The sequence below is a fragment of the Protopterus annectens genome, chromosome 1.part1 (assembly GCF_019279795.1).
Source record: "Protopterus annectens isolate FY-2018-M chromosome 1.part1, PAN1.0, whole genome shotgun sequence".
Taxonomy (NCBI): Eukaryota; Metazoa; Chordata; order Ceratodontiformes; family Protopteridae; genus Protopterus; species Protopterus annectens.
The window spans coordinates 486,196,648-486,210,057 of NC_056726.1; the positions used below are offsets into that span (position 1 = coordinate 486,196,648).

Here is a 13,410-nt window from a genome sequence, read left to right on the forward strand (position 1 = left end):
GCACAGATGCCAGAATACAGAAGGAGGAGGTAGATAGTGGAATGGAGGATAAAGCACAAGGGCCATATGAACTGCCTCTCAGACTCCTCACTATCTGGCTAGTTTGCTAGCAGACCTCCCTAAAAGAGATGTTCAACAGATTAATGGCTAGTGCAGAGGTGAAAGACGACTTGAACAGGAAGTATGGCATCCTTGTTATGCCTCCAGGTGCATCTGCAGTTACCCCCTACTGCTCCTCTAGGCGTCAAATATTACTTGTTCATACTTGCATTAATAATTCCAAAACCATGCTTCATACAAGGTATCAGAATATTTTATCTTGAAGCATACACGATGGCAAACACAATTGTATTGATATTTGACCTCTATCAATGAGTATTTGTTAGAATTGTAAGGTGATAACTTCATTTTTAAAGGCACAGGCCACACCCACTAGGAGTTAAAGGTACGCACTCAAAAGAGTTGTACTGGAGGGAATGAGTTAAGGGTGGAGCAGAAAAATCCAGGGATCTACAGGCGAATTAGCTTAACAACAGTATCAGGGAAATCCATAGAGAGAATCTGGAGAAGGTTGATATATTTTTACAGGGCAGAAATCCCCAGGACAGCAGTCATCATAGGCTTAGGGCCAGAAGAAAATGTCAGTCAAACTTGATCCAGTTTTATGACTGGGTAGTGATTGGCAAACTTGACAGGGAGTGCCGGTGATGAAGTCTACCTGGACTGCAGTAAGGCCCTTGAACTGTACTGGCCTTAAGGCAGATCCTTACATACTCCACAAGTGATCTTTATTTCCTGTCATGGTCCTTCTCTCACAACCATTCTTCTCATACTGTTAAACCATTACAGCTATCCGGTTCCTCTGCTTTAATCTTAGACCCATCTCCTCCAGTTTTCCCATCAGCCTCCAGTGTTAAACTGGGTTAGTTTGCTTCTGTCAGGCATGTCTATGGCATTAGAGAATATAATGAACCTATTTGCTCATGACACAAACAGAAGTGCAGCAGTACAGGATGGAGGAGACTGTCTAATGAATTATTTGGAATACCCAAACATGTAGAAGAAAGGCGGCAGTTGAAATTCCATTGAAGGAAATGCAAAGTACTGCACTTAGACCATAACAGGCCTTGTGTGAAAACTAGGAAAGTGAAACTGATAGCAGCAGTGCAGGAAAAGGTTCTGAGATGTTATCACACCTTTACTGAACCACCAGAAGCCGAATGGAAGTACAGTTACAGCAGCAAACATAGTGAATGCATGTATCCTCTGAGGAGTAGATTCCAGAAGAACACAGGAATTTCTTCTTCTTTACAGGGCCTTGGTCAGAAAACACCATGAGTAATGCATGCAATTCAGAACTGGGAAGATATCCAATGGAGAGCTATGAAAAGGATTCATTGTATGGAGGGGAATGATGATGATCAGAAGCTAGAGGACATAGAGTTCTTCTCACTTGAAACCAGATGAGACAGGGGGAAACATGATGCTGATACACAAGATCATGTTGGGAAGACATGAAATGGTCATTATGAACAGAGGAGAAGGCTACACAAGCAGCAGACTCTAGACACCCACTACTGCCTGGATCTCTGAAGGTACCTTTTTACAGCCATGGAATATATTATCAGAATGGATGATGGCGAGGGACTCCACAAATATATTCAAGAAGGCACGGGACAGGTGGAAATGTTAAGAAGAACATAGGGGTGGAGATGCATAGAATGCACTTAAAGGGGCAGACTAGATCAGCTTATTGTCATCTTCTACTATTAAGAAAATGTGATGCAAGATAATTTCATAGCTTATTTTTCTGTACTTAAAAAAATAATAATGTAAACAGTTTAAAGAATACAATCGGCTGTAATTCTGAAAGCTTAAGACCTTACCTTGTTTTCAGTGACTGTGGTGTTTACTTACTATAACTCACAGTTTGCATTTTACAGGAATACTGCCATTCTCCTGACTGATGTATACTTCCCTTCCTGAGGTCACTGTTCTACAGCCAGCTTCAGCAGCTTGCTAATGACCATACTACCTGTTTCAATGAGAGAACCTAGGGAACGGACATTAAAAGTTGAAACAAAAGAATCGGGATACTTCATACCTATCGACCTGTAAGAGCATGAAATCTGGACAAGGTGAAATAGAATGGGTGGACAAAGGCCCAAAATTGGGACAATTTTTAAATATTGCTTTTATAAACTTAGAAAGATAATGCACCAAAAGTTATCACATTTGCATGTATTTTCTGAATGATATGATGTCTGAAACGCAAATGCCTGTTATTATTTAGTTATATCAATCCATAATTATTTGCCAGAAAACCACACATTTTTTATGAGGGACAAATTGGGACATTCTGCAAAATTTGGACAGTTGAGAGGTATGAAATAGTCTCAGCCAGTTCTGAATATTTACGAACTTAATATTTCAGTAATGTTGCATTGTCACTGTGCAGTTTTACATGCTAGTAATTACAAGCCTTTCAGAGTGAAAGGTCAGAATAAGGAAACTAGCATTTGAACTAGTTGTGTGCACACACCCAGCACTAGCTCAGTTTTCAAAAAAAAAAAAAAAAAAAGTAAGAGAATTTAAAAAATTTTAAGAACTTGGGTGGAAGACAGAAACTTTAATGGTAATTTTCTGAGGCATATGTAATTACAGTCATGGTTGGATGCATCCAAAGAGATGATATTAAAAGTTACATATCAGCACAGTTTCATTTTTTAAAGTGATTATTAAATTGACACAGGGTCTTATTCTGTAGTTATCGGACATATTACTACCCTAGGTAAATGCAGTCAGTGGTATGATTTCAGTTTTTAACCTATGATTACAGCCACTAAAACACAAATCTTTTCATAATTACTTTAGGACAAGATACTGGTACCCCTGGTGTGAATCTAGCTATGCTTCCTTCATGCTTCTGCAATATATCTTACCTGAAGCCACAATAATATTCCATTTCAAGTACCCCATTTCATGAGATAGATTTCTGTGATTACCAGACCACCAGTGAATCGTCACAGTCTGTAATGCATTAGTTCTTACCATCATACTAGGTGATTTCTAGTCCTCAGGCTTACGTCCACATGAAACTATTGGTGTTTGTTAGCAACAGATCTGCTGGCATTGGACGGGAGGGGGGGGCTTGTTACCACAGAATCAGGGATCCAAGTTAGGACTGCACGTATTCAGCTGGAAGAATCATGGCTTGTAGATTGCATATTCAGGGTTTTGTGTAAACTTACACATACCAGATGACTACTGATAGAAAAAAAAAAAAAACAGTTGGATCCATAAAAAGGTCTTTATCATTTTAGCATCTCAAGTTAAAAAAAAAACTGTTCCAAGGGATAATATTCAGTAATGAAAACAAGCATTTTTAATTAGTAGATCCTCGGCTACACATGCATATGTACATATACATACACACACACACACACACACACACACACACACACACACACACACGCACACACACGCACACACAAACATATATATAGGTTCCCTTCAGAATGTCAAAATCCTTAAACCTCGAATTTCATATGGTCGAGACCACATAGTCGAAGTTTCAGAATTTCAAAATTCTGAATGGAGATCTGCATACAGCACGGAATGGGATATTTCCTATTTCCTCACTGTAGTGCGATCTCAGAGTTGGTATATTTAAGTAGCGGGGGTGTGGGGGGTGCAGGGGGGCTTTCCCCCCCTGCATAATCATTTAACTAGTTGTTTTTTTTTGTTTGTTTTGGGATTTGTTTCGGAATTTCGATATTCCAAAACATTGATCATATGGTCTTGATCATATGACATCCAATGTTTCGGAATTTTGAGATTCCGAAGTGAATCCATATATATATATATATATATATATATATATATATATACATACACACACATACACACACACATAGATATTAATACGTGTGTGCACGGAGAACTGTGCAACAATATTTAATTGGAAAGGATGAGAGATTAAAAGTTATTAAAGTGTAGAATATTGGCCATAATATTGGACATACACACAGACACAAATGCGTGGATGTGTGGCAAAATCTATTTTATGCTTTCCTTAGGGTGTTATAAGCTATAATACAGTTATAAACATATTCTCATCTCTAAGAATACTAGTGACAGATTCAGACTGACACTGATATTTTTCAAACTTGCAAGATTGCTGAATGTTAGGTTAAGTCTTGTAGACTCCAAAGGGGCAATATCAACTGTTTAGATAATTGTAATAAAGCATTACTCATTTGGCTACATTCTGCTACTGCAGTTTTAACATATTTTCTCTGTCTGTAGTAATATGGTTACCATAAGTAAGTGTTCCAGGCCTCCAGATGGCAGGGCAAGGCACCTGGATAACCTACTGTCCAGTTAATTTATAGTGCTCACTATATATGCTACATAATGCCACAGTAAAGTAATTTTTATTTTCTAGTCAGATAATACCCATAATAAAATATGAACTTGCAGTGTTAACAACGTATTGGAAGGCAGCAGAAACTGCAACAGGAAAAAAAAAAGGAAGACGGCTATGAGACATGCCAGAAGATTCAGAAAGAACCCCACTGCTGACAGTAGGTGCTTTGGCCAGAAGGGGACATTTGCATGACTGCAGAAAATGTGAATCAGAGATGTGCTTCCAGATACTGGACAAGGGTCTTGCTACCCCTACAGTGCCTTTTTTAAGGCTGTGTTCTGAAGAGCAAATTACCACCCTAACAGCTACAAACAAATGCAGTCTGAGGGTCATGCTGCTCAATGCTAGAAGTCTAAATCTCAAAATGCACTCACTTGAAGCACTCCTTAAAATGGAGAACATTGACATTTGTGCTGTAATAGAGACCTGGTTCCAAGCAACAGAAAGCACCCCTGCAATACCATGCTATAACTCATTCCACACATTTCGGAATCAGAACTTGGACTGAAGCTCCAAAGGCAGATGTATTTCCATATTCATAAAAGATGTGCACACCTCCAGACTGGTAGCCCAACATAACGCATCAGAGATACTTCAGGTACAGCTAACATTTGGTAATACAGCAATTCTGGTTTTAGCCTGCTATAGGTCCCCAACCATGTCCCAAGACTCACACTCCATGTTTCTAAGCACCCTGGAGAATATTAGGGTCCAACCTAACAATCTCATATTGGGCGACTTCAACTACCCCTCCATTAACTGGGTAAACTACTCATGTGCCAATACACTTGCCCAACGTTTCCTGGAATTCATTAATTCCAATGCCCTGGACCAGCTCGGTCTTACCCCCTCTAGAGGGAGCAACATCCTTGACCTGGTCATTACTAACATGGGCGACCGTTGCTCTACACCAATACTCAACTCCTCCCTGGTTGGATCTAACCACAAACTAATCACCTTGGAAATCCACTCCCCCCACAAAGGTAACCACCATGAAAAACTTCTCCAAAGATAACTTTGGGCTCCTAAAAACAGCGGTGGCTAACTTCATGGCACCCATGCAAATGGAGAATAGTTGCATGACCGCCGAGTCATATACCAATGCATTGTATGAAAACGTACACAAATGCATGGATCTCACCATACCCAATAGAACCAAGACACTGTCCTCCAAAAAAAGAAAGCCAATCTGGTGATCCCCTGCCATAAACAAAGTCTACAACAGAAGGAAGAAACTGATGCGGAATAAGGTGAAGTCCCAAGACTGGAAAAACTCCCTTATCAGCCTCAACAAAAAGTTGAGATCCCTCATCAAATCCTCTAAAGCTAGCTATGAAAATAGAATTGCAGCAGATAGTAAAGACAACCACAAGGCCTTCTACAGTTATGTAAAGAATCTCCACAGCAATACCCAGATTTGCTCTGAGCTACTGCACAATGGTACCTACTATACCAATATACTGGCTGACAGATTCAGTGCCAACTTTACCCCCCCAAAGGACCAATCACAATACCAGTAGATTGCCAGGCACCCAGTATTACTGCTGCACAGTTTAAAACAGCACTGTCCAAGGCCAAGAATACATCTTCTATGGGACTTGACAATATCCCTGGCTGTGTTGTACATGAACTACGGAGTGAACTGGCACCACACCTGTGTGCCCGGTTCAATCAAAGCCTCACCTCAGGCCTTGTGCCTACTGAATGGCACACTGCTACAGTCATCCCTCTCCACAAAGGAGGAGCGACTACAGACCCTGGCAACTATCACCCCATTAGCCTGATAAGTCTGATATGCAAAGCTATGGGATGCATCATCATGGACCTAATAAACAAGGATATAGGGAATCTTCAAACTCTGGATCCCACACAGTTTGGTTTTGTGAAGGGGTGATCATGCCTGATCAACCTGGTCGACTTCTTTGAGTCAGTCACCAGAGTTGTGGATGAGGGCAAGGTGATTCATACAGTCTACCTTGATCTGGCCAAGGCCTTTGATACCATTCCACACTCAGGAATCATAAAAAAACTCACTAAGCTAGGCATCAACTCCTATATCACTAGGTGAGTTGCAAACTGGCTCACAGATAGAACCCACAGTGTGAAAGTAGCTGAGTCCAAGTTAGACTGCCGATCAGTCACAAGTGGCGTCCCACAGGGTTGGGTCCTGGGTCCTCTCTTGTTTGGTATCTACTTCTCTGAAGTCCAGAACAACACAAAGGGACTCTGGCTGACAAAGTTCACAGACGATTGCAAGTTGGGAGCTATTATTAACTCAAATGATGTTGACGTCCTGCAGAAAGGCCTCACTGAGACCAACGACTAGTGTCAGAACCATGGCCTTAAGCTCAATGCCAAAAAATGTGCCGTCATCCCCTTTGGGAAAAACTCAGTTCCCATGAATTACCACATCGATGGTAGTCCACTGAACACAGAAGGCATTATAAGAGATCTGGAAACACAGATTGACAGCAACCTTTCTTTTGACCACCACATTGCCACTGTGTTCAGAAAGTCCATCTATGTGGCACATCTCATTACTAAGGGCTTTGCATCCAGGAAGAAGGAGGTCATTGTCTCCCTCTACTCTTCCCTCATTAGGCCATTCATCGAGTACAATGCCCCATTTGGCATGTACCTCACTAGACACCTGCAACAACTGGAGAGGCCACAAAAGTATCTCACAAAGAGGATCCTAGGCCTTAAACAGTTGTTCTATATGGACAGACTCAAAAAACTCCAACTATTCTCTGTCTCATATCGCCGACTTAGAGGTGATCTCTGCTTGACTTACAAAGCCATGTCTGACTCAGCTCTGTTAGAAATGCTACATCTAAAGCAATCCCAATCCCTCCGCACCACATGCTCCAGAGATCTCAACCTCATTACCACAATCAACAGAACATGCTGGAGGGACAGGTTCATAACCCAGAGACTGCCCATGCTATGCAATAGACTTCCCATACATGTCAAACAGAGCAACTCACTGGCCCTCTTCAAGAGAAATCTTGATAAACGGATGGGAAATAGAAAATTCACCCTGGGGATCAGTCCAGTAGCTCTCCTCGACAGAGGCACTGGGAACTAATGTCAGGTGGCATGATGCCAGGGTAATCCTATGGGCTAGGCTTGTAAAGGCTCCAGGGCCATTAGCCTAGTACACACCTTTGAATCTATGAACCTATGTTAGTTGCAACTTGCAATGAGGAAAGATCTCAACAACATTCTCATTATCGAATGTAAATCAGCACCTTCCTGTGGTAGTAACTGCTGATGATGCATGCATTGCATTGGGACATGCGATCCCCCATTCACTTCCCTACACACATACATGCATGCCCACAAACACACACATGCAAACATGACATACCGCTTACCTGACCCTGGATTGCTAGAACGTACCTTCATAGGTTCATAGGAGGTTACTAGGCTAATGCCCCTAGAGCCTTTACAAGCCTAGCCATGTTATACCCATATTCCCTGACTGACCATGATAGATGGGCTATATTTGCAGTGCTAGTCTATGGTCAGCATCGACTGATCCCGTCCATCAGTGACACAGTAATGTCATCCCAGGTGTAGCATCTATCTCCCATCCAATTGTCCAAGTTGTGTTTAAATAGGGCCATTGAGGAGCTCTGCTTCATGTGAATTCGGAGTTTATTCCAGAGGAGCGCAATCTCTGGGAGACATATCTTTTTCTCCAGCATGTCCTGTTAATGTCACAGGCTATGTTAAGATCCCTGGAGCAAGTGAATCTTGTTTCATTTAACTTGCAGATGTGCAGCATTTCCATTAGGGCAGGGTCTGAGACTGCTCTGTAGGCCAGGAGCAGGTTATATCTCAGCAGCCTATAAGATACAGAGTACAGTGACAGGGCTTTCACTTTATCTGCATAAGTCATGTTTTGAAGGCCCTGAATTTTTTTGGTGAGAAACCTTTGCTGTCTCTCCAGCTGCTGTAGATGTCTGGTGAGGTACATACAGAAGGGATTATTCTACTCAATTAGTGGTCTGATGAGGGTCGAGTACAGAGGGGTTATAACATCCCTATTTCTGGATGCAGTGCCCTTACTTATGAGATGTACAATGTAGAAGGCTTTCCTTACCACTATGAACACATGGTAATCAAAGTTTAGGTTGCTATCAAACTGTGTTCCCAAATCCCGCACCACACTTTGTCATTAAATGTGTTCAAGAACTGAAAAATCTAAGTATAAGCCACAAGAGATCAACACTGGGAATGAGACTGCTACATGACAGCAAAAAACTAACAACGGATGCAATTTCAGACAGGGAAACCAAGCAAATATCGAGGAATATATGGACTGTGTTAACTACCAGCCATACTTACTGCATTAGTAACAATGCAAAGTTACTAGAAGGCAGAAATACACTTTTATGGAGATAAAAGTTCAGTTTGTGTCTTAACACCCAAACTCCAGTACATTGCTCCAGTTAACCTAGAGCCTCGCTTATAATTTTGTACAACTGTTTAGCTTAAGGCAAAGTCCTGTAGAAACCTAGGTATGAATATAGAATGAGAGAAATCTTGTTGGTTATCTAAGAAAGGGAGGTCTTCAATAAATTCAGAACCAGATTAAGAGGTTTCAAACAGCATAGTAAATGTATATAGAGCTGATAATATGCCTCTGGCATGCCACAGGAATTTGGGCCACCAGAATACACAGGTCAGTGGTGAAAATGTGCAGTTTCCCTTCATGTTCTGCTTGTGACTTCTAGAATGTTTATAACTGTAAAGATTTATTTTCAGTCCCTTAAGAAATACGTACTGCATTTTAAGGATTGTTTCTGTATCCATAGACAGTGTGTTTTGCATTGACATTCAGTTTTCAAACCCAAGTATCTGGATGTTGGGCTATCTTGGATTATTCTGAGAAATCAGAATATTTTTGGCATGCCCTTATGTTCTTTCTCTTTGTACTACCTTTGTTCTTCTTTAAGTTATAATAAGGTTAAAGGATAATAATGTAAGAAAGAAGTTGTTCAAAATGTCAGAAGCATGAGTATTGATATGGGACGTTGCATGAAAATGTATGTTCTTGCAAAGTTATGGACTCCAGGGAGTTACAACATCATCACAATAAAGCTGTAAAACAAGAGTACACAAGAGGGAGAGCTCCATCTACTTTAGAGTGCAAGGAGAGAGTTTATTAAAAAAAAAAATAATGGTGTTTGATACTAGATAATGAAATGCAGGTTATCAGCCCATAATTATAATTGCACGTACCTATGTTGCTGTGATGCAGATGCTCCATGCTTTTACAGCTGCAGAATCTAGGGACATGAGGCTTATCGGACTGCATTTACTAATACACCTGTCTGTGTTTTAGTGAGGCAAATTTTACAAGAGGTTATAACAGAATCTATAAATTCTATATACCTTGACCATAGCAGAAATTTATGTTTACTTGTGTTGCATCACATGAATATTCAGTAGTGAAGATATTACCTCAATTCATTTGTAACCGAAATATAAACAGATGTTGAAGGACTACATCTTTCAAAATGACACAGTTGTACAATTTACACATTTTAGAATAACTGTAAAGGCATTTTAAATCACTGATGCTAAAAAGAGCAACTTCTTAGAACTATTTTATTGATATAAGCCTTTTCCCTTCATTTATAGGATGGGCTTAAAGGGCATTACATTAACGAAGACAGACAATTCTCTGCTTTCTAGTTATAATGGAAACTACACTGCTCCACTTCTTTGAGTGATGCAGTAACAAAAAAACTGGTACAATGTACTGAGATTACACACAGTAACTCTGAACAAGTTATGAGCTTTATAGCTCCTTTTCTTTGTGGAATGCAACAGAACTAATGGCTAGCATAATAACAGGTAGGAATTTACATTTCTATCAGAATTATGTGCAAACCCACAGGCAGTTTTTAAAAAGGCATGTGAATGACCTTCCCTTAAACTTTCCTCTTAGTCTTGGTGGCTTGTCTGTAGCACACTATGACCTGGACCAGGAAAGATAAATGTTTCTTTACAGACTAAAAAACTACAGAACCTAAATAGCACAGACCTCTTCTGTGATATGACAATATCAGGAATGCAAAATGTTTACTCATTGAAACAGAAAACAACACTTCCTGCCAGGTATGGAGGTAACACAAGAATCCTGTCCGATTCGCAGCTTGAAAATGTCACGCTGAATCATAATGCTTTGGTAACCATCTAAATTGTAGTTTAAGCAGCTTAATTCTCTGGCCTAATTAGGCATGTTGTAGCACAAACTTCTGGAGTAAATACACAAGTGGGGACAATGATCAAGTCTGGGACTGTGAAGCAACTGAAGAAGCGAGTCCATGTTATCTGGCTCCTGGCCAGCCATGGTTACAGCCATAGTGCGGCTGATGTTTTATATACATTTTCTTGTTTCAGTTACTGTATATATATATATATATATATATATATATATATATATATATATATCCAGGCTACTGGATCTTAATCACATGAGATATTTCCTGTGTCCTCCTGCTATTTTTGACATACTACACTGGGTGACGGCTCTCCCCTTGGATTCTTTCTTAATCTAACATTTTTATAGAGTATCTTGCTTGGTAATGAAGGATATTCTATACCATAATTCATCACCTGCAATGTTTTTCCACATTATCAGTTCTTCCCATTTTAATATATTTATTAGAAATTCCCCAAATGGGATATAAAAGTCACATGAATTTCTCACATACACCTCACTGTTCTGGCTTCATCCCACTTCTTCTAGGTACTCTGATAACTAAAAGAAAGACAGGATGAGTCGAAATTGGAAAGCACCTTTATTAAACAATGAACAGTGAAAAATATAATAATAATAATGATAATAATAATAATAATGGAGCCTAAAAGTATTTTTTTTTTTATTTGGAGACAGTCTGTCTTTTCTTGTTTTGTTTTTGAACCATAAGTAATGTATTTAGCTCTATTCACCTGCTTTGGGCTTCTACACCTTTTCAAACTTTGAAAACCAATCCCTTTATGCAATGCCATTTGATGTTCAGTATTAATAGTGTGAAATGACATTCAAAATACAAGTGCAGTTTATTAAAATAACTACTACCATATTACTAGATTTACACCTTTAACTTAAGGTCATTACATCAGAATTAAAACAGTACATAAATAGATATTCTGATATTTAATGTGTAGCTTTTATTGGTCAGTTATATTACATACAGCACCTGAAAAGCATACAGTAAACTTGACAACATGCATAAGTAGCTGCAAAGTAGGAGGTTGTACTTCAGAACTATTTACTCTGGTATATTCAGTGCTACTAATCTTAACCAATACAGCACCAGAAGCCTGACTTTGCCCTACTACCTTTTGAATACAATTGTTGGTAGGTATGACAGATGAAGCCCATGAATGATTTGTCATAATGTGTCACAAAATACTGTCAGCTTACTTACAAATAACTTCATTCAGACTTTACAAGAAGACAGCAGTCAAATTCAGGCAACTATATACTGTTCTGTGCAGGAAACATAAAATGTTCTTACCTGCTGTTGCTGGTAGCTGAAGTAAGCTGACAGGTGTGTTGTCACTTTTCACTGACTCCATATTATTCTGTTGCGACCAGTTTAAGAATTCCTCAGCAGATTTTGTTTTTCCTCACTAAGCCGCCTCTTTCTCTAAGCTGATTTGCAGCATTAGGATACTTCTGTTTTAAATTACACTTTTATTCTCAGTCCCTTAATATTGAATACAAGGACAACAGCGCATTAAGTTTTCTGTCATAACATCCCATCTTTAGAGCAGATTTGCAAATTTTGTAACTTAAGAGTTCATAAACAGTTTACTTGTTTCTTTTTAAGGCTGAGTTCCTCTCTCTGTTGTTACACCACTTGCCAGCCTATCAGAGGCTGAGGGAGGGTCATACTCAGGAAACTCTGTACAGTTCCCAGTACATTATATGATGCTCTGAAATGCTGACTTAATATCAAACTACTGAGTTTGTACTGGCTGCAAGAATTCACACACTGGAAATGTCAGCAGAGAAGTTTGAATGACTTACTTGTCACAGAACACTAAATTAATGAAATATCTGATCAAACAGTTATTTTAAACCCTAGTAAACAGTAAACATAATAGTTTAATGAATTTGAAGTGCTGATTTCTCAAGCAAATGTGTTGCTCCAAGGCATAGCAGAAATTTAGACTGCTGAGCTTCGCAAATTTTGAGTTCCTAGAAGACCTACACCATAGAACAAACAGTGTTAGTGATGTGTTTATCATTTAACACAATCAGCTGCAGATTGTTCGGGCTTCCAGCACATCTGCACTGTGTCTTAGGATTTTACAAATTGTACCAGTAAACATATGGTGTCATTTATTAATAAAAATGTGGTAGTTGAACTAGATTGTAAGACTCTGACCCCCAACCTCAATACATATAGTAAAATAAAACTGAGAGAGTAAACAAATCACATGTAATTCATACTTTCCTCCCACCACAGATACATGGAGGTGTAGATATAGACAGATGCATGCACACACACACAAGTTCATCTAGTTCTGTTATTGCAACTCCTGCAGCCATTCGGTTTCTCTTCTACCAGAGTCATGCCGAAATCTGAGGTTCATTGTTCTTTTTTCTCCAGTTTCTTCAACTCATATTCCTTACCAGCCACCTCAGGCAGCTATCAAAGTCTGCTGAGTTTTCTTGGTTAGTTCTACCTTACAGACGAGATGAGGAGATTGCAAAATAGTAATATTACTACTATTGCATACCAGTAATAACTGTTATTATTACTATGGAAGGAAATGTGGGGAAAAACATTCCTAGCTATCACTTTAGTAACTCTGCTAAACAGGAGAACTAGTCCTGACCTAAGCATTTTAACTTGATTTTGCAAGAGCATATGATAGAAACTCCTTAGAAAATTAAGGATAAGTTGTCACCTTCCTGTTGTATTTGACCCGATTTTCTTTTCACTTAT

The 13,410-nt window shown here is 39.4% G+C and overlaps 1 protein-coding gene across 1 annotated transcript in view; it reads right to left on the minus strand.

Annotated features, from left to right (window-relative positions):
- SLC2A12 (solute carrier family 2 member 12) overlaps positions 1-12,282 on the minus strand; it is a 376,139-nt gene extending 363,857 nt beyond the window's left edge. The window contains exon 1 of the mRNA XM_044076201.1: positions 11,971-12,282. Coding sequence (XP_043932136.1) covers positions 11,971-12,031 — 61 coding nt within the window. The 5' untranslated portion in view covers positions 12,032-12,282. The remainder of the gene's footprint in view (positions 1-11,970) is intronic.
- Between the last annotated feature and the right edge of the window lie 1,128 nt (positions 12,283-13,410).